General features: G+C 41.1%; 2 protein-coding genes across 2 annotated transcripts; both read right to left on the reverse strand.

Moving 5' to 3' along the window:
* Positions 1-665: 665 nt before the first annotated feature.
* fbxw11a (F-box and WD repeat domain containing 11a) lies at positions 666-17,773 on the reverse strand. The gene is made up of 14 exons (XM_079229042.1): positions 17,701-17,773; positions 15,366-15,470; positions 13,322-13,390; positions 12,525-12,744; positions 11,884-12,070; positions 11,533-11,623; positions 9,004-9,141; positions 6,681-6,799; positions 5,276-5,525; positions 4,783-4,901; positions 4,384-4,494; positions 4,210-4,288; positions 2,634-2,798; positions 666-2,462 (listed from the first exon to the last, which is right to left on the reverse strand). Exons 1-13 carry the CDS (start codon positions 17,737-17,739, stop codon positions 2,637-2,639), a joined length of 1,689 nt encoding a protein of 562 aa, XP_079085168.1. The 5' UTR covers positions 17,740-17,773; the 3' UTR covers positions 666-2,462; positions 2,634-2,636.
* Positions 17,774-18,743: 970 nt separating this feature from the next.
* LOC306745617 (eukaryotic peptide chain release factor subunit 1) lies at positions 18,744-25,461 on the reverse strand. Its single transcript, XM_079228444.1, has 11 exons — positions 25,370-25,461; positions 24,890-25,000; positions 23,429-23,604; positions 22,790-22,929; positions 22,544-22,682; positions 22,229-22,419; positions 21,871-22,000; positions 21,577-21,750; positions 21,329-21,393; positions 21,089-21,236; positions 18,744-20,056 (listed from the first exon to the last, which is right to left on the reverse strand). Exons 2-11 carry the CDS (start codon positions 24,973-24,975, stop codon positions 19,974-19,976), a joined length of 1,332 nt encoding a protein of 443 aa, XP_079084570.1. The 5' UTR covers positions 24,976-25,000; positions 25,370-25,461; the 3' UTR covers positions 18,744-19,973.
* Between the last annotated feature and the right edge of the window lie 1,823 nt (positions 25,462-27,284).

Genomic DNA, 27,284 nt, shown 5'->3' on the forward strand with positions numbered 1-27,284 from the left:
GGACACAGTCCCCTAGTGGAAGGGAGGGGTCATAACACAATATATACTAGGACGTTTATTAAAATACTATACTGTAGACTCAGACCTGAATTTCAGCTACATTAAGTCAGCCTACTACCACCGTAATAACTTATTTCAAAATACTACTGTTGTTTTATAAAGCACTGAGTGGTTTAGGACCAGAATACATTTGTGATCTTCCGCTACGTTATGAACCATCCAGACCTCTCAGATCATCTGGGACGGCTCTACTTTCTGTCCCCAGAGTCGGAACTATTACATACCCGTCTTATTCCATTTGAGCTTGTTTTAATTTTTCATTCTCTTGGCTCTTAAATGAAAGGGTCAGATTGTATTTACATTAATAAGTTTCAATCCCTTTTTGAAATGTGCTAGAACAAATAAATTTGCCTTGCCTAGTATTGCCTTTTTAAAAACTTTTTAATGATATATGGTATGACCTTTAAATGAATCTTTTTAACACATACTATACTATGATTTTTTTATGACATAGTACTCTCGTATGGCATTTTCTTACGTATCTTATAACCTTTTCGGATATACTATAATGTGATTTTGTTATGGATTTTTTTGACATACTAAACTATGATTTCTAATATACAATAACTTTTTTTTGGACATGGATTTTTTTGGACAAACATTTATCCAATAACAGTTTTTCCAACAAAGTACACAACGACATTTTAACAACCTTTTCAACATGCTATTCAATGATTTCTTCATGACGTTTTTGACAAACGACGATGACTCTAAGTAATACCTTTTTTCAACATGCTATACTATAAATCTTTAATGACTCTTTCAGACGTACTCAGTTGAGATGCTGATTGTTGAGTTGGTCAACTGAGACAGCTCAGTTTAAGACTGACCACAAGATGCTGTAATCTCCAGAAATATCTAGTAGCGAGATCTTGAAGTGTTTTCTTGAGAAAGGTCAGGAAATCCAAACATTACAAATACATTCTTTGTCAGTGGGACACACATCCACTGATTCCCTTATGTTTGTCTGAAGTACAAAAGGAACACATTAAGGCCTACGGAGTGTATTATCTACATGTTGATAGAGGGCTGCATAGCACAAATCCACCCACACATGCACACAGACAAGGACAGACAATCAGACTCATTCATGTTACAGTTGGCTCAACACTCCACCACTGTCAAGTACTTTATTCACAATAAGGTCATTTTCTTCTTTAAAAAATCATTTTTAATATACAACACAATTTTTGACAAGACAACTCCGTTTACAGCTAAATTTGAGCTCTTGAGTTCCAGCTTCTCTCATAACCAAAGCAAGCACGTAGATGATGGGGAGAGAAAGATGGAGTGAAAGGGACAGACGAACATGGGTCGAAGTTAGAAGAAAGAATGAGGAAAAGGCAGTAAGAGAGAGAGAAAGAGGGGGTAATAGAAAGAGGACTACGCTTAGTATGATTTTTTGTACTAAGAACCAAAATACGCAAATAAAATGAGAAAAATAACAGTAATAAAAAACAGTAAGAAAGTAAGAGTTAAAGAGAAAAAAAAGCAGAGGTCTACCAGGATGCTGTATCCAAGGCAACCTCACATGCATGTCTGTCTGTTTGACGCTTCTGCTCGTTCTGCCGTTTCACAAGTCCACATACACAAACACACACACTCACAAACTTGAGTGTGTGCGCCCCCATACTCCAAGCGAGTGTGCATCTCTGGGGGTTAGGGCTTGGGTGGGAGGAAGAGGGGGCTGGAGAGAGAGACACGGAGGAGTATGAGGGAGTGAGAGGGAGCAGGGAAGTCATCCTGACTCATTTCTCCCTCGTTCACTCCCTCCATCTCCCATCCTTCCCTCCTTTCCTAGAGCTGAGTAAAGAGTCTCTGTCTCCCGCGTCACAGCTCCAGTCATCCTCTGTCCAACTGTGCCACTGTATGCGTGTTTATACGCGTGTATGTATGTAAATATATACATACATATATATTTATGACACACACAGACACACAAACATACATACACACACACACACACACATATATATATATATATATATATATATATATGGAGCAAAAGCTGCTTTAAGTTTGTATCAAGGGGACAAAAAGGGAGCTTGTGACTTATATAAGGTCTAAGTTAATACTGTCATTAGTGTACTTTACAAAACATAAATTAGTAGTACAAGGTGAACTTCTTTGGAGAGTTGAGTTGGTTCTGTAGTCGGGAATCCTTATCGGTGTTGACCGGTTTGTGTGTGTGTGTGCATGTCACAGTACTGGCAGGCAATGGGAACAAGCTCAAGGGTCTGTCTGAACGGGCAGGGAGGTGGATGTGGCGGAGGCAGGGTGGGAGGTGGACAGAGAGATGACGAGGAGGAAGGAGAAGAGATGTGCTCTTTTCCATGACGGACACACCCATCAGCCAATCAGCCCTGGGCTCCTCCGAGAAAGGGTGCGGTGGTTGGCTCCACCTGAGGGGGTAGTACAGAGTCTGCAATCACACCAGTGTCTGCTCAGCAGGCGTCAACATACTGGCTGAATATGATGCTCTAACAATGCACACATACACAACATGTGTGAAGCAGGGCAGATTTCAAAGAAGGGTCTAATCAGCCAAGTGTGAATGTGTGTGGTCTTTGTACCTGCTATCTAGAAATGTAAGTGTAGGTGCGGGAGGGAGACCGTCCCTCTGACTGGCCATTGGTCGAGACGTTCAGGAAGTCCCAGATCAGAATGGTGTCGTCGTGAGAACTGCTGATGATCTGGAACTCATCAAACTGGAGACGAAACACACGGCCAGAGTGCTCCTGAAAAGACATAACGACATTATGTTAACATATTATTGATAAAGGCAGACCATGGATCTATGGACCATGGATGCAGACTCAAAAAACATGTTTACATGACATTAGTCATGCCACCGAGGAAACATAGGAGTCGCAGGCTGACCTACCAGTGTATAAATTAATTTGAGATTGATGGATTTGATATTAGAACATAACAGTTCAGTGCCGTTTAAACAACCCCAAACGAGACATCACAAATAAAGACTTTCAGGTTGGGAAACGCCGGACTTCTCCTGCAGATTGATATGAAAGGACATTCTGAAACCATATTGGCAGTCCAACCTCCGATGCCATTTATGAATTTGTTTTGAATACGCCGTCTACTCCATTTAGAGCAATGAGGGTAGACAACATATTGGAATTTCATCTCCGTTATAATTAAACAAGACCATTGATGATGAACTTAAATCCACAACTCCCTACACAGTTTAAAAAAAAAAACCTGAACATTATATGCATGGGAGAGTTTACTGCAGGGCTATTGTATTGGAAATAATCAGTTTTAGCTGATTGCATCTAAAACCCTCAAATGAGTGGTCTGCTCTTTAATGATTCTCAAAATAGTTAAATAGCATACCTCACTATGACTTTTATGATATACAATGACTTTATGATATATTAAACTATGGCTTTGACATAACAATATGTTTTTTTGTCATGGCAAACAATACTTTTTTATGATCTTCTTTATGGGGTATTGTATTAATTTTTTTAATGAAATACTACACTGACTTTTAGTATTTAGGTGTCATTCTGTGCTTACACAATTTTAATGAGATGCTATGACTTATTTGACTACTGTAACATGAAATACTGCCTTTTTGATGAGCTTTTCATTACATACTACACAATGACTTTTTATGAGACTATACTATGACGTTTTTATGGGATTGTATACAATCACTTTGACTTTTACATTTTTACGGCATACAACAGAAAAAAGTCATAGAACACTGACTTTTTTTCACTAACTACTTTATTTCTCATACTATACTTTGACATACTTTACTTTGTTTCTTTATGGCATGCTGTCCTACAATTTTTTAATGACATACTATTCCATGACATACTATATGTATATTTTTTGGCAAACTATAATGACAGACTTTTATGACATTCTATGCTATGAGGTCTATAATACTTCTAAATGGCATACAATTACTTTTTAATGTCATACAATATCACTTTATATTGCATACTGCGTTACTATTGGATTTTATGGCATTCTATACTATGACTTTGTTATGACACCCAATACTTTGAATCACATTTTAACAAACTATATTATAACATACTATACCACAACTTTTTATGGTAAAACAGGTACAAGGACTAAATATTTTTTTTTTTAGGCTAAATCATAAGGTCTCACCACTAGAGTGCGCAGACATAATGTGCTGGCTGGGGCTCTCGGGTCCAGGGCTGCCTGCAGGTCCCACACCTTGATCTTGCTGCAGAGAGAAATATGAGTCGACACCATCAGAAACAACAAAATGTGTCTCCGTGTACATCGGTGTGCGTGTGAGTGAGTGAGAGAGAAACTGACCCGTCGTAGGCACCGCTGACAATCCTTTTATTGTCAAAGCGAATGCAACGCACCAACTCCTCGTGACCTTCCAGCACTCGCAAACATGCCCCACACTCTATGTCCCATAACCTAGAGAAAGAGAAGCCTTAGTGGACACATAAGGCAAAATACTGTTCCTACACTGTGAACATATTTGAAACAATGACATTTGAGTACAGGTTTTTCTTTGCGTAATTTAAAATCATAGAAATTGTTTTCGATCAACCGGTCTGACTTGCATAACAAATACATTGTCAATCATCCTTATACATTTCGATCATTGTCACATAAACAGTTTAGTTTCAAGTGATATTAACATTTTATTTTTTTCTATAAATACTACATAAACCATATACATCTTCAATCTCGCACACTTACCGGATTGTGTTGTCAGATGAGCCGCTAACCACCAGACGATCTCTGTACTGTAGACAGGCAATGCCCCTCTTGTGACCGTTTAGTGTGCGCACAAACTCACAGGTGCTGGTGCTCCATACCTACAAAAAGGGCAACATAGAAGGCGTTGTGAAACGATGGCCTGGATTTATTCAGATGAGAGAATCTTATCAAACAGTTGGACATTTCTAGTTTGAAAGGATCTTAGATGAACAGATTAAACTGTAAATTCAAAGGTTTATGATAGACAACTCTTGGAATAATCTTCCCCCTGCACTACTCCGACTACTCTGCGGTCTTTAATGTATTTTCAATATTTATCTTGTTTATTGCATTTCATATGTACGACGAGAGCAACGTGAAACCAGAGTCAAATTCCATGCACGCACGCACGCAAGCACGCAACTCTACCCTGCAGCAACTATCAGAAATCACAAAATGTTACTCTAAAAACAACCACCTCAGCTCTCGTTACCTTTATGGTACGGTCCCCTGAGGCGGACACAATGTATTTGTCATCAAAATCGACCACATTGACAGCAGCCCGGTGTCCCACAAGGACACGACGTAGGCTGATGTCAGTCGGAGAGGCCATGTCCCAGACAGCGATTGAGCGGTCCTTGGAGCAGGTGACCATCAGTCCATTGGCGAAGCGTAGGTGGAGGACTGCCTCGTTGTGGTGGATCAGTGTGTTGAGTACCTCACCTGTAGTCACCTCCCACACCCTACAGAGGATGAAGGGTAGAAGGAGAACACATATGTGTCAGGAGTTGACACATATTGCATGTACACACTGGAAAAGCAGACCACAAATCCTACAAACCAAGTGCCTGTCAAGCTGTTGCTAAGGAAGTAAAGTCACATTTTCCTTGGATACCACCCAGCGAGTACGGCTGAAGTGGGAAGTAATAAGATAATTATATATAGTATAATAGAATAGAATTAATGTTGAGCTTCTGTTTGCAGCTGCCAAGCGGGCATCAACACACACATACACACACACACGGTCTTTAAATATCTGCAATAAAACGTATCCCACTATTTCCAGTAATGATATAAAATCTAACTCATCATGAAATAATAAACAACATGTATACATTTCTTGCCTCATTGTGAGCAGCAGCTGTCGGTTGGGTGGGAAATAGTCGTGAACTGGGGGCCGTAGTAGATATTTTTGGCTTGGGCCATTTAAAAATAGACTGTCAGCATTCAGAATTTGAAATGATGGACATTATGTCGACAGCAGTAGCGCCCTCATTTGAGCATTGCAACTTAAATATACATGATTACATTCCACCACAGCAAGAGCATAATAGTGTTTACAAGAGCATAACGTTCTTAATATATCTAGTTTCTGAAACTTGCTCTCAATGTGCACCAGACTGATTCATTTAACTTAAACTTCTTGAAAATCTTCTTCTGGGAGTACGTACACCCACCAGAGTCTCAAACTCCTGTGGGAAACATTGTTACTACTACTTATTTTTCTTCTTCTTTTAAAATACATTTCATGGTGTACTAAATCTGAATGCAGAAATCAGTTTATAGAGATCTTTGTGTATCCCATCTAACTGATCTCCACTGTGGAGTATTCCATTCAGGTTAAAATAAACTATTCTGCTTTAGTACACTTTAGTATATGAAACTAACATCTAATGTACTTGTTGCACACAAATACCGTCACCACTAATAATGATGTTAAGTTATCTTTACTAACATTACCAGTGGATAATAAATCCAATAAAAAAAGCTGCATTTGTTTTGACTTATAACCTGATTGTTATACCGTTTTTAGAGATTTTATTTATATATATATATATCTTGCCAACACTACTGTACACTACTAGTACAGTGTGTTCCCTCTGGAACTATATGTGTACCTGACAGTTGAGTCAGAAGACCCGGTGACGATGACCCTCTCATCATACTGAAGACACAACACTGATCCTGTGTGACCGGTCAGTATCTTCAGACACTCCAGAGACTGCTTATCCCAGATCTATCATGAGAAAGGACAGGAGTAGGAAGAGAAGGGAGAAAGATGAGTGATGCAGAGGGAAAAAGAAGAGGAGAAAATTAGTGGTTGCGAAAAGGTTGCAGATTTTGGTCATGCTAAGAATGCCCCTTTTCCCCACTGCTGAGTGTGTACGCTCGGAGCCATTTAGCTCACGCCTGGGTGGGCGTCAGCCTCCTCCAGGACAATAAGACAAATCCGCTATTCACCTCCCTCCATCCTCCCTTCTTCATCTTCTCCCAGGCCAGACAGATAAGTGAAACACACAACTGGTTTGGAGCTGAGCCCTGTTATCCTGTAATTCTCTTGTGTTCCGTCTCAGTGTCTGCCGATTTAGCTCAGCGCCATAGACAATAAGATGATAAGCCATAGCAAGCCAGAGGAAAATATTAAATTCATAAATACACAAACCAACACACACACACACACACACACACGAACACACACACACACACACGAACACACACACACACACACACACACACACACACACACACTTTAGTATCTCTCAACTGCAGTGGTTAACGATAGACTTGCTTGTCCATGATATTGAAGGATAGAGTTTAAAAAAGCATTTTTTGTGTTTGTATTCTAATAAAAAAGAAAAAAAAGGAAGATCTGTGATTCTAATCCAACACACTTTGTGTCAACTGCAGCAAATACTTCCTCATGGTCCACTAGCTGTCTGTTCTGTGTGTACAATGCAAACAAAGTATTGTGTTCATACACAGCCCTGGCTCTGTAAACAAAGTGGATTGAACCAAACTATGAATCACAGTCATGATTAAAAAAAACAGTGTCAGTTCAAATCAATAATTAATGGGCTTTGCAGTTGATGCTTACAGAGATTAATCTGGTTGTATTTTTATTTCCGCTACAATTTTTTACCAACGAGGAAATCTGGCGATGATGTTGATCAAAGCCGAGGTTGAAACTACTCTGCCCTTAAAAAGGACCAACACTTTGTATTTTGTAAGGAGGTTGTCGTTATCATTGGTATCCTGTGTGGGAGGAATGTGGAAAGATGCAGTGTGAAAGCCAATGAAGCAATAACATGTTTTAATCATCCGTTTCTAAACAACGCGAGTATGATCATAGAGAGCCGTCTGTATCCGTTCAGCCCCACATGGTCCATATGAATGCGTGTGCGCACATTTGCTCAGCTGACGTTGCATCCTTGCAGAGTTGAGACAAATATTAGAAAAAGTAAATGATGACCAAACACAGTAAGGGCTTATGTCTATATAGCGTTTTTTTCCTTCATTTTGCAACACATTGAAAAAACCCTTAACTTTTGAGAAAAGCGCAGATGAAGTCACTGTAGAAGTGGAGAAAAAGCTTGCTATGGGCCTGTTTGTCTCTCCTGACCTTTATATTTCAACCAGACATTATCATAATAAAGACCAAAAAGCCCATCTGTGGCAGCAGATTGGCCAACGCGTGCATGTTGCTGTTGAGCGTTGTGTTTTTATCCCCCTACACCTCGTCTCCGACAGATTGTTGCGGCTGCCAGATTGAGCTCATCCACAAAGTATGAAGCAACCATCCTCAGGTTGGTGCTCATGGTGATAAAAAACTATGTCAAACAAATGGAAAGTAGCCCTAATAGATTTATAAAAATTTAAAAAAGCAAAAGGTACAATGCTGGTCCATCACACAACGGTGGTTAGAGTGGTGAAATGTTGCCAAGATGTTGTTGTCATAGAAAAATAAATAAGCCCTCACGAGGAAACGCTGACGAAGCGATTTCAGCCAGAAAAGGCCACTTTATGGACACAGTCCCTAAGAACTGCAATCAGGTAGGCAGGCTCATTAAAATATGCATTAATTAGGATCAGTGTATACGATTGAAAAAATGCATTATAATGTGCCAAATACCACAAAATCAGCCAAAATGTGATTAGCTGGCTAATCTATATCCTTGTGGAAAACCCTGCCTGCTGCTCTGTTGTTGGAAACTACCAGCTGTAATTCCAGGCATTGCGTTTTTGTTTCCATGTTGCATGTTTATATACTGTCCGCTCAGACCATGAACACAGGAGTGATTTCACATTGGACGGATGGAAATGATAGAAATGATACAGTAGTTATGGAAGAGTTATGGAAGTGTAGAGCAACCACAGTGACAACAATAGAGTTAGCAAAGTCATAATTCAGATCTCAGATTGTCATCTATGTTCAATACACACCTTGATGGAATTGTCCCTAAGGCCACTGATGATTTTGTCATCGTCGTACTGGAGACAGTAAACCCCTTTACTATTTTCTGAGCGACACTGAATCCTCTGCAAGTTGTGTCTCCCACATCGCCAATTTGCCTCAATAGTCTGGAGAAAAGAGAGAGAAACAATTAGAAAGACAAACACAGAAGGCAACCATTAGAGAGAGAAAGAGAAGCTCTGTAGTTGAGCAGGTAGAGAAGTAGAGACAAATACGTAATGTGATCAAACCATGACTGTGGTCATGAGATTATTGCGATTAGAATAACACTAACACCAAGAAAATGTATATTAATTAGCTGTAATCAACATTTGCTTCGGCTTTCCCAATCTTTTTTCAAGGACAAAAGGAGAGAAAAGGTGTAGATAAGTGATGTTTATACTCCACAAAAACATAAAACAATAACATGTTATTTCAAATGTGTCCAAAGTCAATCCATGATTTATAGTTGAGATACCATTAGGCTTGTGCGATCATTTCTCTTTTCATATCATCTAATCATAGTTACTCAAGATCGCTGAGAGGCGATCTAATCGCCAGGAGGCGGCAGCATGGCTCCATGTCTGACGGAGCTTTAAAATAGAACCACTGAAGTCCGGGAAAGTCAAATCTGAGATTTGTTTCTAAACACATTATAAGTCAGAAAATAATGGCTGTATACCCAAAATGACTACATTGTACCGACGTGTGAAGTTAGACTGTTTTGGACCATTTTTTTGTTCAGGAAATTTTGGGCAGGCCATGAAGTTTTACGGACCAAATTTCAGTAAAATATGCAATCAGGACATCGGCATTTATGTTTTTCTAGTCACTGATAATGTTTCACTGTCAACAACTAATCCGTGTTTAAATAGATAGGAGAAAGTTTGGTGAACAATAACAGCACTTCTAAGCCAAGGTTCGGTTACATTATGATGCGTTCAGGCTCCATTCAGTGAAAATTAGAATTAAGCAAAAGGTACATTTTAACGTAAACGTGAAGTGTTCACATGTATTCTCGTAATATGTAGTGTTGATGAGAAACTTTAATAAATCCCGTTGTTTGAAAGAGATGTTTTTACAACATAAATAGATATTAGAGATGACTTATGAGCCGTTAACACTAAGCAGCTTATAATACATCATTAAATCTACCAATGACAAGATTTTACTTAATCCATAAAAATACAATCTTTTATTTCCTTATCATTTGAATTGTGTTATTAATGAAGAAAAAAACGCACTGGAGATGACTAACTATAAAAGTTAAAGTATAATATTCAGAATTTTTTTAAGGTTTACACTGACTTCAGAGCGGTTGAAATACATTTTTGGACGGTTGCAAAAAAATAAAAATAAATAAAATAGTCTGGAGCCTTGTAGACCAGCTGCTAAAATCAAGCAACAAAGAGATCTGCATCTGCCAATATGGATAATCAATGATCATCAATTAGTATTGGTGGCAAAGAAAATGTGATCAGGGATCTCTAAAAGTTATATTTGGTCCCCTTTTTCTTTTGTGCTGAACTGATCGTGACTGATCCGTGATCCGATCCTTGAGTTTTATGATCCATTGCACCACTACTGCCTACAGTTTGCTAGCTAGCAGTGGTGTAATGGCCATCTGGTGGTTAAGAACACATTTTTCTATGGTGTGATAAACTCAGACCACATATATTTTGCTTTCCCCTGACTTTAAGCTTGTTTTAAGCAAAAGAGTTTATATAAAATATAGAAACATATCTTTAATATCACAAGCCAAATTTTTATTTATATATATATATATATATATATATATATATATATATATATATATATATATATATATATATATATATATATATATAGTTAAAGCGGCACCAAATAGTTTGAAGGCTCATTATTATTATTAATAATTGTAATAAAGCCTTTTTTTTATTGCAGTCTCCCATATTCAGCAGTGGGGCACGCGACTGTATTAACGGGCCGGTCTCGCAGCAACACATCATGTTTTTCCCCATTTTTAAAAGGCAATGGGACATATGATGGACTTTCAAAGATTAATCTGAAAACCTGAAAGTTTTGAATGTAAAAAGAAACAAAAGACATTTGATACAGCTCTATCCCTAACAATTCTCCTATGAACTGCAAAGTTTTGGTGAGAAGGGTTTCAGACCCATGGAAAATAGAAGGCAAACTGATTTGTAACAAAGGATATAAAACTAATTCAACACTTGTGCCGTTTAGCAGGGCTCAGCAGGCGGACGTATTGCTCCATCAGAAACTTCTCAAAGTGCACAGTAGTGCACAGATTCTAGATATCATTTTATACAAACTTAGTTTTGCTCGTAAGTTATTTCAAATTGTTTTATATATTGGAATAAACAACCGTAGATCATCCCGTCAAAAGTCAATATAGATCCAATCGCCTATCAGCACAGGCCTAGATACCCCATTCTATCCCAACCAACAGCAAAGTGATATTCTCCACAACAGAAGAAAATCATGTCTGGTGCAAAAATGAAAGCTCCATCTCTTACCTCTATGTCTTGGATGATCTTGGGATAAAGGGAGTGATAGTAGGAGTTGGGTGGTACTTCTGATGTGCGGTTCTTGAACAAATATTTCTCCCTAAGGTAAAAAAAAAAAAAAGAACGACAACTGCTTTGTTAAAACTGAGATAATTTTCCATCTACAACAGACACTAAAGCCAAAACTTTTCTTCCTTTCTCCTAAATTATATAGCACAGGATTGCTAAGCCTGTACGTGTGTGTGTGTGTGTGTGTGTGTGTGTGTGTGTGTGTGTGTGTGTGTGTGTGTGTGTGTGTGTGTGTGTGTGTGTGTGTGTGTGTGTGTGTGTGTGTGTAAATGGGTCTATGTCCATTCTCACCACTGGTGTCTCTCAGACAGGCCTTTCCAAAGCGGGTCAGTGCGGACCATGCGTTCGATGAGCTTCTTCCACAACATACCCTCAGAGATGACCCTCTGCCACTCCTTACACACCAGCTCTGCCGAGCACAGCGAGCGTGCATCCAGGAAAGACAGGATGTTCTCCGCTATGTGATCCAAGCCTTGGGCTTAAGGGAGGAAGAAAAAAGGCTGAGCCAGTATTTGCTGCAAAATGACGAGTATTTCATCTGGTCGGTTTATCCGAAACTTGGGGTTCGTTATTTTCAAACGTAATCTGTGTTTATTAGTATTTAATTTAAATATTTGCCATAAAAAAAACAAATAAAGACAATCAACGATATAAAAACATTTAGGAATGTCATCTGTAATGCAAACTTTCTGTAGTTTTATCTTTTTTGTTGTGTTCATTAGAAGGCCTAATTTACTCCAAGCTACAATTATTGCAGCAGGACATTAATAAAAACCTCAAACTAATCTTCTCTTTTTATAAATTTAGGGCATTTTTCAAGAAAAGCTCTAAAAACATTTAAATGATGAGTCTTATGTGTGCCTAACTGTACAATGCGTATAAGGAAGGTGGAGGTCACACTGGAGTGGTTGCTTCTAAATCTATGCATGTACCTGGCAGCGCAGTGATGAAGTCCCTCTGCAGCATGGGTTTGAGGTAGGAGTTGATGTGGCCGTGCTGGTAGTGGCACATACGGGAGATCAGGCGCTCGACAAACTCCACCTGGTCGGCCTCCGACCACTGGTCAAACAGGGCGATGCAGTGTTCCTTCTCCTTCTCGTAGTTCCCCTCCGACGGGCGCTTGCGGGACACGACAATAGGACCATTACTAAGCTGTAAATGTTTTTAAAAAATACGTTTTTTAGTTTGAATCTAGTTAATACAGTAAAATAAACACAATATCACCACAATTAGTTTCCATCCTTAAAAACAGTCCGCAAAGTGAATCAAGAGGAGTTATACCGTTTTAAAAATCAATTAAACAAAAAAAATGCCATTGCAGAGGGTTAAAGCTCATTAAAACACTAGAAGTCTGCAGTGTTGCGGGTGTATGAGTCAATTTCATCAGTGTAATGTTTTTACTTTAACGCATGTAGGGAACTGCAGATCCGTGAATGAAATTTGATGTCATCGTATATATTATGAGTTGTTAAAATAAATCAAATTTAACATCATTAAAACTGTACTTTCTTAAAACAATTTTGAAGCATGTGAAAGCTTTAACTTCAATATTATCAGCCTTTATACGGGCGTTCCCTCTGCAATAGAATATTTAAAAGTTTATGAAAAATGTATACATTATATGCCATTCCTGAACATTTGAAATTATATAAATAAGCTGAGTGGCAGATCTTCACTTTTTACCATGCTGTGGTCGTGGGAACACACAAAAACAGATGGGCACACACACCTTGAGAACTGTGGTCTTCTTTGGCGACAGATCGTCCACGAGGTTCTGAGAGTCCATCCCTGACGTGTTCTGTAGAAGAGGGACAAAACAAAGACAAAGTGTGGGTTAGTTTTATACTCTTTGCATGTGTGTTAAAGGCACTGTAAGAGCCAGAGAAGCGGTGTGGACAGCGCTGGACACAAGAGTGCCACAAACACAGCCAAGGAAGGGTGTGCACGCACAAACAACCGTGCATATACACACATATGAAGTGAAAGAAACTAAGCACGGCAACAAAAATCTATTCGCTTGCTTGTCTGCGATGTGGACTAAGTAGTCTGGACAGGAAATTAAACTGCAGCATCTTGGGTATGTCACTGGCAGCAGCTCAGGCATGACAGTAATGAAACTAAAATCAGATAGTGGTCTTATAGCATATACACAATATAGAAAAAACTAAACAGGGAGATAACCGGATCTCACCCATTCCCAGGATCACTTAGGTCCCTTACATTGCATTATAAAGTAGCTGGAGACTTAACATAATAACAACAGCGTTATGGCAAAAATCACTTATTGAGAGTAATAGAGTGAGATGCTGACCATATAACCTGGCGCTTAACACTTAATAAATAATAACTTGTGAATAAATGACAAAGAGCAGGTTCCTTATACCATAAACACTTATCTGCGAGTCATGGTCAGTCAGGCAGCAAATTCAACCAACAAGGAGGCCTGCTATGATCTTAGGGAGCATCATGTGTATTGTTTTTGTTGTGACTGAAGATACACCGGATGTTAGGAGACCACCTTGAACCAACATTATTGCACACCTTTTCCCTCAAACGAACATGTTCATATTGAAGAACAAAGACAACGGATACACTGCAAACCCTCCAGAAATGAGCAGGAAGAGCACATCTATATATGAAACACATCAGAATGGGGCGGATACATAATTGCTATTATCCTAAAAAATATATATTCCCTCTTTGCAGATATGTTTAACTTATTTGGGGAAATGGGACGCACATGCCTTTTTTGCCTGGGAGAGGGTCAAGGCTCTCACAGGCATAACTGTGTAGGTGATGACTAGGTCAAAGTCTTTGAAAAGAGTTAAAAAGAGAGAATAGAGGCATGTCTATTTATTTTACGAGTCCGTTATTGCTTCTCCGGAAACCCAAGGGTTGCTATTTGTGGACCGAACCTGGGGCCCATCTTAAAAACAGGAATACTATTTACCTGGCTATTCTTCCTAAAGTAAAACCCACAACTGTTATATGTTTTGATCAGTGTAGTTATCCATTTAACTGTGACGCTGCTACTTGTGGAGGGCAAAACTAACGGAGAACATCAGTGGTTGGCTCTAACAACCATACCAAGACCAAAGCAGACAGGACAAGAAGCCAGAATGGGCTTGCTGGTGTTGATGATCATGCAGAGCAGAAGAAGAGAAGGAAAGAGAAATAAAAACAGACAGACCAGGTTTGGCCAGGCAGGCAGGCAAGCAAGCATGTAGCCTCTCAGAGTTTGAAGGAAGACCCCCCACCTCGGCCCTCACATCTCCAGGTAGAAGGCGAGAAAATGCTACTCCTCATTGTGGGGTTATTCTCTGGTACCCACTGAGTCCATCCTCCACTCACATCAGATTACTTTGGCAAAACTGTACTTGTCAAACTGATTGTAAAAGTTTTTTTTCATTCCATGGTACAATCACTTTTTGACTGTTTAAACATTCTGGGTGCTAATTTAGATGCAATAACTGTGATTTGACATGATTATAAGGAATTCAATTACAGTTTATAAAGCTAGAAATGCTGTGTCAAGCAGAGAGCGATTTAGGACACACCAGAGAAGAACCTGAGAGCAGTGTGCTTCAAACAGAGAGGAAAGGACAATGGAAGGTGAGGAGGTAGGAGGGTGAGTGGGCGCTGTCTGCACCAAGGTGGTATGAGGAGTCATGTGGAGTGGGCAAAGAAAAGTGAAGGGTGAGTAGATAGCAAGGGAGGAAGGGAGAGGAGGAGGAGGAGGAGGAGCAGCAGAATTAAGAGGAGAGAGGCAGAACCTGGTTGTGAGCCCGGGTGGAGGGGATGCTCTGCAGGCACCTGAGTGCACACAAACTCTCAGCCACCGAGGAGCAGCCCAGCCAGAGAGAGCGAGGCACAGAGCACTGTGTGAAAGAGAGAGGAAGGGAGGAGGAGAACGTGGTGGACAGGGTGAGGGAGGAAGATAAAGGGAAGAGCAAGAGACCAGAGATGAGAAGTAAAGGAAAAGAGAAGGGAAATTGATGAGCGAAGTTGGGAGGAGGAAACCAAAGAGGATGAGTGAATGGATGGATCAATGAATATGTATATGCATGGAAGTGGTCAAGGAATTTGGTGAGGAACAGGACAGGTGGAGTGTGGGAAAGTGTTGGGAATATCAAAATAATGGAAAAACAAATAAATAAGTTTGGTTTGAAATTGAGAGGAGGTAGGTGTGTAACCATCAAAGGTGAGGAGAGAAGAGGGGAGGAGGTGGGGGATAGTAAGGGGAAAAACCAGTATTAGAGCTACACACACATTGGCACAGTGAGCGCAGGAACACACACTCCTTCACACACAAGATACAGACTGATAAACATACACACAGGAGCATTATTAGACATGAACTGGGTGGGGAGGTAGAGGAGAGGGAGGGGCAATGGGAGTAATTGTCACTCTTGTTTTGACAGAAACCCCACCCACTGTTCTGCCATCCCCACTCTGATGAGTGGTTAGTGAATAACACTGGGACAAAACAAAACAAAAAGAGATCAAAATAAATACACAGACACAACACAGACACAATTCAAAATGTTTTGTAGCCCTGCCAGATTACGACCCCCAAACTCATCACAAATGTATATTTCCTCCATATGGAGAAGAAAGAGAGGTGATGTATAAACTAATTTATGTTGGCTACACACAACATGCCGTCTTGTCAGATATACTACTGTTCATATATATCAACACTAGTAATATATTGTCGTAGTCTGTGACAGAAAGCCTGGAAACAGAAATGTACCAATGGGCTTGCTCCAAGAATGTATTTGAACTTTTAGAAGAAAAAAGATAAACAACGTATCTATTACATTGTATCATTGCATTTCTTGTCTGTCGGTCTACTGTCTCCATTACTAGTTTGACTCTTTGCTGGCATTTCATTTCCCTCAACGAAGGTTATGCAGGGTCTATAAACGTCCGGAGTAGTTGTGGAGAGGATCCTTTCACAAGAATAGGTACAACCTGCTTACTCAAGACATCTGGTCCATGTAATCTACTAAACAATCTAGGATATTGACGTTACTTTCTTGGCCTAACTTCCCATGTCAATTGCAAACAGTACAATTGATTCGCTTGGTAAATAAACTGTACAGTATTTCAGATATGGAGTACGAGTGCCGGAAGAAATGCGAAACTACCGGCGTGTAAGTTCATTGACAATACACATGTGTGCCTTATCTTAATTGGAGTCTTCCTCGAGACCTCTTTGACCCCTGTAGTGTTAATGTTGGCTCTTACTAAGCTAACGTTAGCCTAGCCGGCTATCTCATCAAGAAAGCTAATCATTTCACAAGAAAACGATGCTACTTGTTGGTCAAATCTTACAAGTCTATCGAGGAAAGCGACATTATGGTGACAGCTCGTGCTCCTGGTGTCCAGACGAGCTTCTGCCAGCCTGCCCGACTGACTGTTTTTGTATGGTAATGCATGTCAAGTACACCTAGCACTTTTAGCACGCTAGCTATTCAGCTAATTGCTACCTCGCTAATCGTGGTATGAAAAAGCAATACACTTCCTTCTACGCACTTTGAAAATATAAACAGAGAACCAAAACGTAATTACGATTTTATCAACACCGCGTCGTATTATTAAACACACCCGACTGATCCAGACGACTATTGAGGTGTAGGTTCCCTTAATATAAACTACATACTATAACATACCCGTAAATGTACGTGGTTCATCGCCTTGTAGCCTGTTAGCTGGATGGCTAAGTCTCACACAGGGCCCAGTTAAAGTGGCGCAGCGTCACCGCAGTGAACGAGACCCCGACAACCCTCCGACGGCCGAACACAGCCGTACGATGTCCCCGCGGAGAGCCGGTTGTATCCTGAACAACACACGTTGTATCAGACGTGGAAGTAAAAAGGTCTTGGGTAATAATCCGGTCCAATACGCGGAGCAGTCATAAGAAAATGTATCGATGATTTCAGGCCCTCCCTCTGTTTTCTGGTCCCCCCTCCTTTCTCCTCCACCTCTCCCGACAAGCCGCTCCAGCCCGCTCCTGCCGTCGAGCGTCGGCGCTTCCCCCACCAGATATAAGAGTGATACTGAACACTTCGGATGTCCAGGATGCCGTAACGAAAATTATCTTACCATCAATTCCAACGTTTTGTCCTCCATCTCCGGCTCCATGTTGACGATCCCCCCCGAAACTCGCTCTGAAAATGGAAACCCAGCCCTGCGTCGGCGGCCCGCAAATGCAGAGACGTCATTCACTTCGCTCAACCACACAGCTTTGGTGGGGTAGTGTCAAAAGGGTGGGTGGGGGAAATGGTAACGCCCATGCCATGAAGAAACGCGCTGATTGGACAGATTTTGTCAAAAGGGGAGTGATTTGATAGCTTTGCTTTTTATTGATTGGCTCACCGTGCTACCAAGGCTTCCCCGGTGACTCCCCCAAACAAAAGGGCAAATGGATGAAGATGCTGTTGCCATCCTAAAGTGGAATACACTAAGGCAAAATCAATCATCCGCATAGCTTTGCTATAAGATACTGCAGGACGTTAGGTATTTTAATGTTGTGTCATTACAGGAAATGGTAATTTAAATCTGGCTCCATAAAACAGTAACATAAGTGATTTAAGGATTCAAGGTTGGTTCCCTTTAGTTGTGTGATAACATGGACAAATACAATTTTGAGGAGAGTTTTGGGTTGTTTCAGTTAATTCTCATCCAATTGCATATATATTACTAAAACCACACAGGCGTGAATAAGGAGAGGGATAAAAGTGACAATAGTTACACCAAAGGCCTCTTGCACAAAACGGGTCACAGACCAAACAGGTTAACTTTGGGGAGTAAAATATGGAACTTGGAACACTGATTGATTTCAGACGTTAATCAACAAAGTAATCCATGCGCGACTTCAGTTTCTGTTACACTTTAGCTAATAGTTCACACTAAAGGAAACCGGGCTGGTCAATTGAGTGTTAATGTTAGAATTATTCAAATTTCATTCTCAGAACTTGTATGGCATCTTCACAGGGCATGTTGTGCAGGATGAGTCGTTTCCTTCCTCAACAATCAGTGCCTACTATAACAATTAATCGACGCAGGCCCCTTAATACGGTTACCGTAAAACCTTTTTTTTTTTTTTATGAGAGAATGAATGAGTTTTTGGTGTATTCAACGGGCCATTCTTTTAACAGCTCCTTGGGTAGTTCCGTCTTCAACATTTTCCAGCATTATGAATACAAATCCATCCTCATCTTAACCCAATAGAGGCAAGCAAATACCAAACCTCATTTTCTAGATGACCAACATATTACATTTAAAATTGCACCAACAAGAATGCATTGACACATGGACTTTTTAAATGCATTTCTGTTCATAGGTGTCACAGATTAATTTACAAAAGCGATCATACATGTCATAGCTGGAATTGTGTGATTTGGACTCAGGTTGTTAAAAACTGGAGGATAATTTCAAACAGATCACGTCACCTTATGTCAAGCTAAAAAATAAATGAATACTAAGATAATGAGATCCAACCGAGATCTGATACTTCTGCTTCCTAAAATTAATTTTTAAAATAAATTAAACTTCAACATAATTGTTTCATCAGGATTCATCTTAAGGCAAAAAAACCAACTAAAAGCAGTCATGTATACTTATCACTCACGCAGGACTATAAAAATATTCATTTAAAATCAGAAAAGCAAAGAAAAGACCTGCCTTCCCAGAAAGAGGACAGACTTAGCACAATATTGAGACCACAGCAGAGGAGGAGGTAGCAATGGTTTTCAGCAGTTCAAATTTAATACTTTGTCCCCCTTTCTCTACAGAAACCCAGGTAAAAAAAATCCCCCACTCTCATAAAATACAACAGCAGCAGTTACCAGTAAAAAAATGAAATGCAAAAAAAGGGGGGGGAAAAAGAAGGAGAAAGCATTGAAGGGAGAAGAGAGAGCGGGTAGGGACATGAGGCAAGAAAGGAAAATATATTTTCTATATATGAGAAGTGAGTCCAAAGTTCATCTTCAGACCGGGTTAGGGGCAGCGAGGAATCTGGGAACTTGCTGTTGTGTTCATTCAAAATGGAGGGGAGGAGAACAAAATGAGTCGAGTCCAATCCAACTAGGGGAAGGAACCAGCACTCTAAGGCAGGGATTTATTCAGGAAGGGCTTTCTCCCTCTCTGGATGAAAGAAAATCTCACTCCTCTTCAGCCTGTGTGATGCATTTTGTTGTGTGTACAGATGAAATGTATGCGCAAGTTTGTGTATGCAACAGGTAAATTGGAAGGTGTGTCTTGTCATATATGGTCAACACGGTTGCACCTCTCACTTGCTGCAAGAGAGGTGGCATTTTTCTTTCCTCATTTCTTCATTCATTCCTTTTTTTCTCCAAATATCAGTCCCCGACTACCTAGTAGTCATCCAAATCAAAGAACTCATCGTCCTCTCCTTGGTACTCCATGCCCTGGAAATCCACCCTGTACCGCAAGATACCTGAGGAACACAAACATGACAAGTTATATGATGGCTGACCAGCTCATGTCATGTCACAGGAGCTAAGTTTGGTAACACCGCTAACGGCCAATGAAAGTAGGTTTTCATTCGATTACATTATGATGCGTTCAGTGAAAACTAGTATTAAGTGAAGGTAAATTATAACGTAATCATGTGTTTACATGTAATCTTGTAAAATAGTGTTGGTGAGGAACTTAAATAAATCCAGCTCACACTAAGCAGCTTACAACACATCATTAAAACAACTAGACAAGATTTGTTTTATCAATAAAAATACAATGTTTTGTTTCCAAATCATTTGAACTGTAGGTTTTTAATGAAGAAAATAAACACTATAACAAAGTAAAAGATAACTGTTCAAATGTTTTATGGTTTACACTGTCTTCAGAACAGTTGACTTTTTTGGGACGATGGCAAAAAAAAAAAATCGTGAGCCAGCTGTATGATCCAAAACAAAAAAGGGATCTCTTATCTGCCAATATGGATCATCAATGATCATTAATTAGAATCAACAGCAATTTTGTTTTAGTCAGGGATCTCTAAAAGTTATATTTGCCCCCCTTTTTCTTTTGTGCTGATCCAATCCGTGAGTTTTATGATCTGTTAAACCACTAACGCGCATGTACACTTACTTTTCACAAAAGCGGAGTTGGCATTTTTAAACCAGACTAGTCCTAGCCATAACCTACTATGTATATGTTAGTGTTGCGTTCATGGAGTTAAGCCAATAATTATTATTAGCCTGGGAAATTCTTGCAATCATATAGCCCTGGCTATCAATGTCTTGGTTGTTGCTGATTTCAGCATGAAATAACTGTTAGAGCAGCTTAAGCGGGTTATGTGGCCGATTATAGATAGGCTGGTTTCCTACACTATTCCAAGTTACAAAAGAAAGCACATCTCAGAAAAATATACTAACTGAAATACACATATCCTGCATTCATCCTAAAATTATATGTTGTACAAATCTCAAATTCCAGTCATGAACCCTATTGTAAACAATGTGCTCACCCCCAATGCCTCCAAAGCCCTTGACAAACTGGGACCCTTCTTGGCTTTTGTCTGTGACGATCTCCAGCGTGGCTCCAAATTTCTTGTAGTTGTTAGCAAACCACTCCAGCAGAGGCATGCTCTCTAACAGCTCATGTTCTTGCCCCGTCTAGAAACACAATCAAGAGTCAGGAACGCATTGCATGATGGGTAAAGGGTCTAAGTTAAGTCACAAGGCTGTCATTTCTTTGAAGAGCTCACCTCCTTGTCTGTGAAGTGAGACTTGTCTTTCTCCTGCTCTGGCGTCAAGTACAAAGTCTTCTCATCTGAAAACCAAGAGAGACATGAAGATTATAGCATTGCAGAGAGAGAGAGAGAGAGAGAGAGAGAGAGAGAGAGAGAGAGAGAGAGAGAGAGAGAGAGAGAGAGAGAGAGAGAGAGAGAGATATTTTTTTTTTTAATATCCTTTTTTTCTTGGCAAAGGTAGATGTGATGTGTCTTTTTTTTACCGTTCTCTAACCCGATGGTCTCTGCCCCATGTACACGTAGAATGTAACGCATGGTGTCTAAGTTTTCGTAGACTATGAGGATCTCCACTGCTCCCATCTCCAGGGCTTTGAGTGTGTCTTCCACACCAAAACAGTACTTCCCCGTGTCCTGGCTGATCTCATCGAAGTACCTTCCTATAGAGAGGGACCACCATTAAGAACATCTCTACCACAATAAAAGCTCTGGTTTTTTAATAAGCCGTCACTGGAGACACCTAAAACCTGTTGTTCCAATCCGTCAGTAGGACTACTCACCTATGAGCTTCTTCTCTTGGATGAACTTGACATTAGAGAGAACCTCCGCTGAGAGCTCAATGGCCTGGTTGAAACCATTCTCTCCTCCATAAGAGATGTCCACCAGCTTTAAAACCTTGGCCTGTAACCTCTGTAGAACAGACACAGACACACACACACACAGGTTAAACAAACTATAGAGTAAGCATACCATGATATAACTAAAAGCACACTTTATATCTCGGCAGTTAGATATTGGTACTTTTACCATGTCTCTAACATGGGAGAGATAGTAAAGCAGGGTTCATACACATTTTGACCAATGTATTGCCATGACTGTAAACCAAATTTTTGTAATAATCAAAATACAAAGACTTACAGGGTCGAACATGTCCGACTGGCTGAGCTCGGTCTTGAAGTCCGCAGAGCCAGCCAAGACCATTCCTGCCACATTAACTTTGTCGTTGGATACGAAGAGCTGGACCGCTGTCTCGGCCACCTTTCTCACATAGTTGTGTCTCTTTTCCATTCTGAGACGAGCAAAACGTAGAGCAGACTGCCCTCCTCTGCCTGAAAGAAGGATTGACAATAAGAGACAATCTTTACAGGCAAAACCACTATGGCCTAGTATGCAATACATTATCTATTGAAAATATCAAAAGTTCAGCATTTTATGAGTATTGTAGGTCAGTACCGTGCTTCTTGGGTAGGTCCACAGTGAACTTGTGCAGCACCTCTCTGGTGTTGCCCTGCAGTGTGCCAAACAGTGCCCCACTACCGTCGATCACAATAAAGCCAAATTTACTGTCATCGGAGAGCAGGGCTGTCAATGCCTGTGTAAGTTTGGGGAAAATGGATGATGAGAATGTGACAGAACTTAAGTGTAATATAAATACTGCGATAACATGTGCAGACACAGAAACCAAGGGAAGGCTCTCACCTCGGTATGGAACTTGTTGTCGCATAGGTACAGGGAGGTGTTAATTGGCTTAAAAGGCTCAAAGTCGATATTGACTTTCTTCTCCTTGCCTTCTTCGGTCACAATGGTGCCACAGTACACAACCAAACCATTGGGTGGCACTGGCAAGACAGAAAGGTCAGAGTATAGATGAGACAAATATCCGTTTTTTCCATACAGATTAATTAACAATGTAGAGTTTCTAGAGGGGAGGCTAGCATCGTCAAGTTTTCTCAGACATGTCACTGATATGTTCCACTCGAGGTTCTGAAAATTCACAACATACTGTGACAAAATGTGTCAGTGTTTTCCCGGCCATGTTTTTCTCTTATGAGATGCATGCACTGAACCGATAGGTAATGCACACTCTTATCTCGTGCTAACAGCAGCCTATTTTACAATTCAATGCTATACTCACCACATCTCATTCTAGAAACATTGCACTCTCATTTACTAGGTGGTCAGAAGCTGCATAGTACATGCTAAAGATATTGGACGATTAAATTTCTCCAATTTTCAACATCCCGACAGGAGTTAATTCTGTAAAGCTGCCCCTGAAAAAGTAACTCACATGGAACTCAGAAGGATTTTATTTGTTTTATATTTTATTGGAACACATACCCTTGTTGTAGAGTTTTAGTCTTTGCTGTACAGAAGTGATGGCCCCGAGTACAGATAGCCTGTTAACTCGGCTCTTAATGTTGGAAGCTGTGCCAAACTCATCAGCTAGCATCTTGGCCACTCTAGATATCTGGTCCTTGGGAGGGATGATCAGTGAGATCATACTGGTGCCATTACTAGAAAGAGAGCAAGGATTTAATGTTAGTGCTTACATTAACACTTTGTACACACACGTGTCTGACAACTCACTATAAACATAATTGCTTTCCATGGGAATCTATGTTACAATGACACTGCTTATAGAAAGTATGGATAACACTTACCATGTAAATTGTAATGATTTGGAACTAGAACTTTAATCTGTTTGTTTTATTACCTTCATGATAACGCAGACTCTCACTCATAATTTTGTAAACACACAACCTTCCCTTGCAAAATATTACCTTGACAAGGTCTGAAAGGTTGAGGGACAAACAGGATGGGCTTTCAGTTACACAGCATACAATATCTGCCCTTGAAGTCGAGGTCTATCAGTCCCACCACTCCACGCTCTCGCTCTCCTTTCAATGCCAGTCAAAAGACAAAGCTTAACAGTACAGGCTGACACTGCACACAGGCAGGTAGCAGCAGCTGGATGAATGTGGGGCAAACGGTCAACTGTGTGCCATGGCAGGCGGTGGAGCACAGGGCGGCAGATTCTGCGCAACACTACACGGAAAGCTGTCGCAGAGCAAGCGACCGGCAAGTGTAGCAACACCCACATTTACATGTCGCGTTTGATTATTCAAGAAGGCCACAACGTCCCGAACCGGCAAGCAACTAGTCTGAGATTCTTTACAACTCACGGTTTAGTAGCCCGCCTGCCATGAGGCTCCCCACATATGGGACTCTTTGAGGAATTAAGAAGCTCTGTCATATAATCAACGTGAAAAAAGGCCACGCTGACGCCATTTGAAGTTGTGGAATGAGCCTATTGAAAAGTGCAACAGTAAGCTAGCCGGCCTTCGTCTCTCATCAACGTGCTTTTTCGTCAGAAGATAACCATGGCGGCCTCTTACCAGATATGACGTCTATTAGCAGGGCTCGTTAGCAACACAGCCACAATGACCGTTACTCGCTTTAAACGCTTTAAGACAGTCATGGCAACATTCTCCGCAATGTCACACTTGACAGACACATCGACACATTCATTCCTCCAAATAACCGAAACGTGTCCAGCAGCTAGGCGGGCTAAATGCGACAGCAATAACGCTAGGGTTTTAGCATTTAGCAAGCTAGCTAGCAGCCGGAGCTATGGTAAGCTAATCTAGCTATGCTATGCTAAACTAAGCTAAGCTACCCCTCCCAAATTCGGCTTCATTCGTCCGATCTCCAGCTGTTGCGGCGGTCAACATTCACACCGTCACCGCACACAGTCGGCTCCGTGGCTCCATTAGCTCACAGCGGAATAAAATTTCTTACCCACGGGCGGCTTCCAAACTTTTGATCAGCTTCTTGATTTTCCATATCTCCACGTTCCTGTCCGCCGCGCTGGGGTCGTCCGCCATCTTTCTGCTGTAATCGCTTCAGCACCTGAAAAGAAAAAGAAAAACATATGAGTCTAGTGAATAGATTCACCGATAGTCACTGTCCTACTAGGCGGGCAGAATATTTGACCTAGCGGTTAACCAGCGGGACTCGGTACCTCTCCAACCTAGCGGCGCGGTGTCCGTTAAGGCACCTGACCAGTAGTGGCAACCGGGCTGACCGCGAGGAAAATACTCTAACCGGGCTGTTGCTCTCACTACAGCGCGCGGATAATGACGGGCCTACCTCTGCCAGGCCCTAGCGTCCACCCTGTTCTTATCTAAGACGACCTACTTTCCCCTGTTGTCCTGTAAACCAACTGTCAGCTTTTTCGGCGTTGCGCGTGTATCGGCAAAAAAGAAACAGGTACGGTACCTGCCTCGGACAACGCCGCTCTGCTATCTGTCCGCTGCGCTACGTCGAGTCGGTGGTCCGAGGAGTGACGTTGCCTTCCCGACCGGTTTCTCTCTCCTCCACACGCTGCGCGTGGTACTAACGACGGGGCTCACATGTGGGAGGTGGTTTGAATTGTGGCGTTCACTTCCTGGAAACCACATAGAAACCAATAAAAGCTCTTGGCTAGTACGTCAATCATGAAGCTCAAACAACGATTGAACGAAAGATAATACACGTCATCGAAGCTGGCTAAACTGTGGATCATGGGATGTGTAGTTTGTTAGTGTGATGTGACGCCAGGACTTCAGTTGAATTAACAGGTTGGGCAAAACTGGCATATATATTTTGTACACCATTTTATATCCATATTTCTTTACTTGCTGGTTGCTGATGGGCTTGTTCTGGTTCTGGGGCTCGTCTTCATTTTGGAACTTGTTGGGGTCAAAGCATAGAACCCTGAGGTCAGCATAGAACCGTGAGGTCAGCATAGAACCCTGAGATCAGAGCATAGAACCTTGAGGTCTGAGTATAGAACCCTGAGATCAGAGAACCCTGAGGTCAGAGCATAGAACCCTGGTATCAGAGAACCCCAAATCAGAGCATAGAACCCTGCGGTCAGAGCATAACCTTGAGGTCAGAGCATCTAACCCTGAGGTCAGAGCATAGAACCTTGAGGTCAGAGCATAGGACCCTGAGGTTAGAACATATAACCTTGAGGTCAGATTATAGAACCCTGAGGTCAGAACATAGAAGCTTGAGGTTAGAGCATAGAATCCTGAGATCAGCGCATAGAACCCTGCGGTCAGAGCATAGAAGCTTGAGGCCAGAGCATAGAACCCTGAGGTTAGAGCATCCACATGTCTTCACTTGCTAGCTGCTGACGGGCTGGTCCTGGTGCTCGTCTTCATTTTGGAACTAGCTGATGCTCAATCTCATCCTCTTCTTCAATGTCACTGTCAGACTCTGAATTTTCATAAATGTGATCCTCACATTCTGAAACCTCTTCCTCTCCATCATCATCGAAAGCTTCTCTCTCTTCCAAAATTAATTGCAAGGCCCTCTGAGCAGAGCATCTTTTGGCCACCTTGATCAGTTGTGATAAGGAACCTTATGGACAAAGCTATATTTAATGTGTCAATTTGCAGCTGGGATAGAGTATGAGCAAATAAAGATTGGTTCCCAAGACAGAGGCTAAAATGAGCGGGAAAGTGAGAGCAGACAGGTGTTGGTCCTTGAATGTATCAACAATGTTGCAATCTTGTGTGGGAACGGCAGGGGCATGAAAACCAAACTAACACACAACCACGCACGCACGCAGGCCCGCACACGCACGCACACACTCTAAGCAGTGAAGGTGGACAGGACCCATCATTTCCACACTCTTATTAGCCCTGTTTGACCCAAACATCCTGTATGTAATATAAGTGGGGGGTGTACAGTGTGTGGTCATTGAAAATGTGTTCTGATGTATGTTCTTTACAGAAAATGAGCTAAGGCCAACGAGTCTGAGTTTGAAAAAAAACTCAGACAGTCCCGAACACCACACAAGGGTAAAAAATGAATATCGCAGGGTGTTTCAAGCCAGGCCGCTCAGTAATGCAATTACCTTCTGTTGCTGAGGTTGATGATGCAGGTGCAAATGATTTGGTGGGATGCTGGGCGAGCTCTGTGGCAGCCTGAGATTGTAGTGTGAGTGCTGTGTAATATAGTGCAGTTCTTATCAAGGGTTATAGGTCACTCTGTAACACAGGCATTAATTACTGAGCCTTCTGTATGGTAGGTCATATTCAGTAAAATATATCAGTTTGTCCTTTTTGCTCTTCATGTTTTGTGTACAATGACATTTGGTACAAATGGTGACAAACAAAAACACATTACAAGTACAGACTTTGAA

The sequence above is a fragment of the Taurulus bubalis genome (genome assembly GCF_910589615.1).
Source record: "Taurulus bubalis genome assembly, chromosome: 13".
Lineage (NCBI taxonomy): Eukaryota > Metazoa > Chordata > Actinopteri > Perciformes > Cottidae > Taurulus > Taurulus bubalis.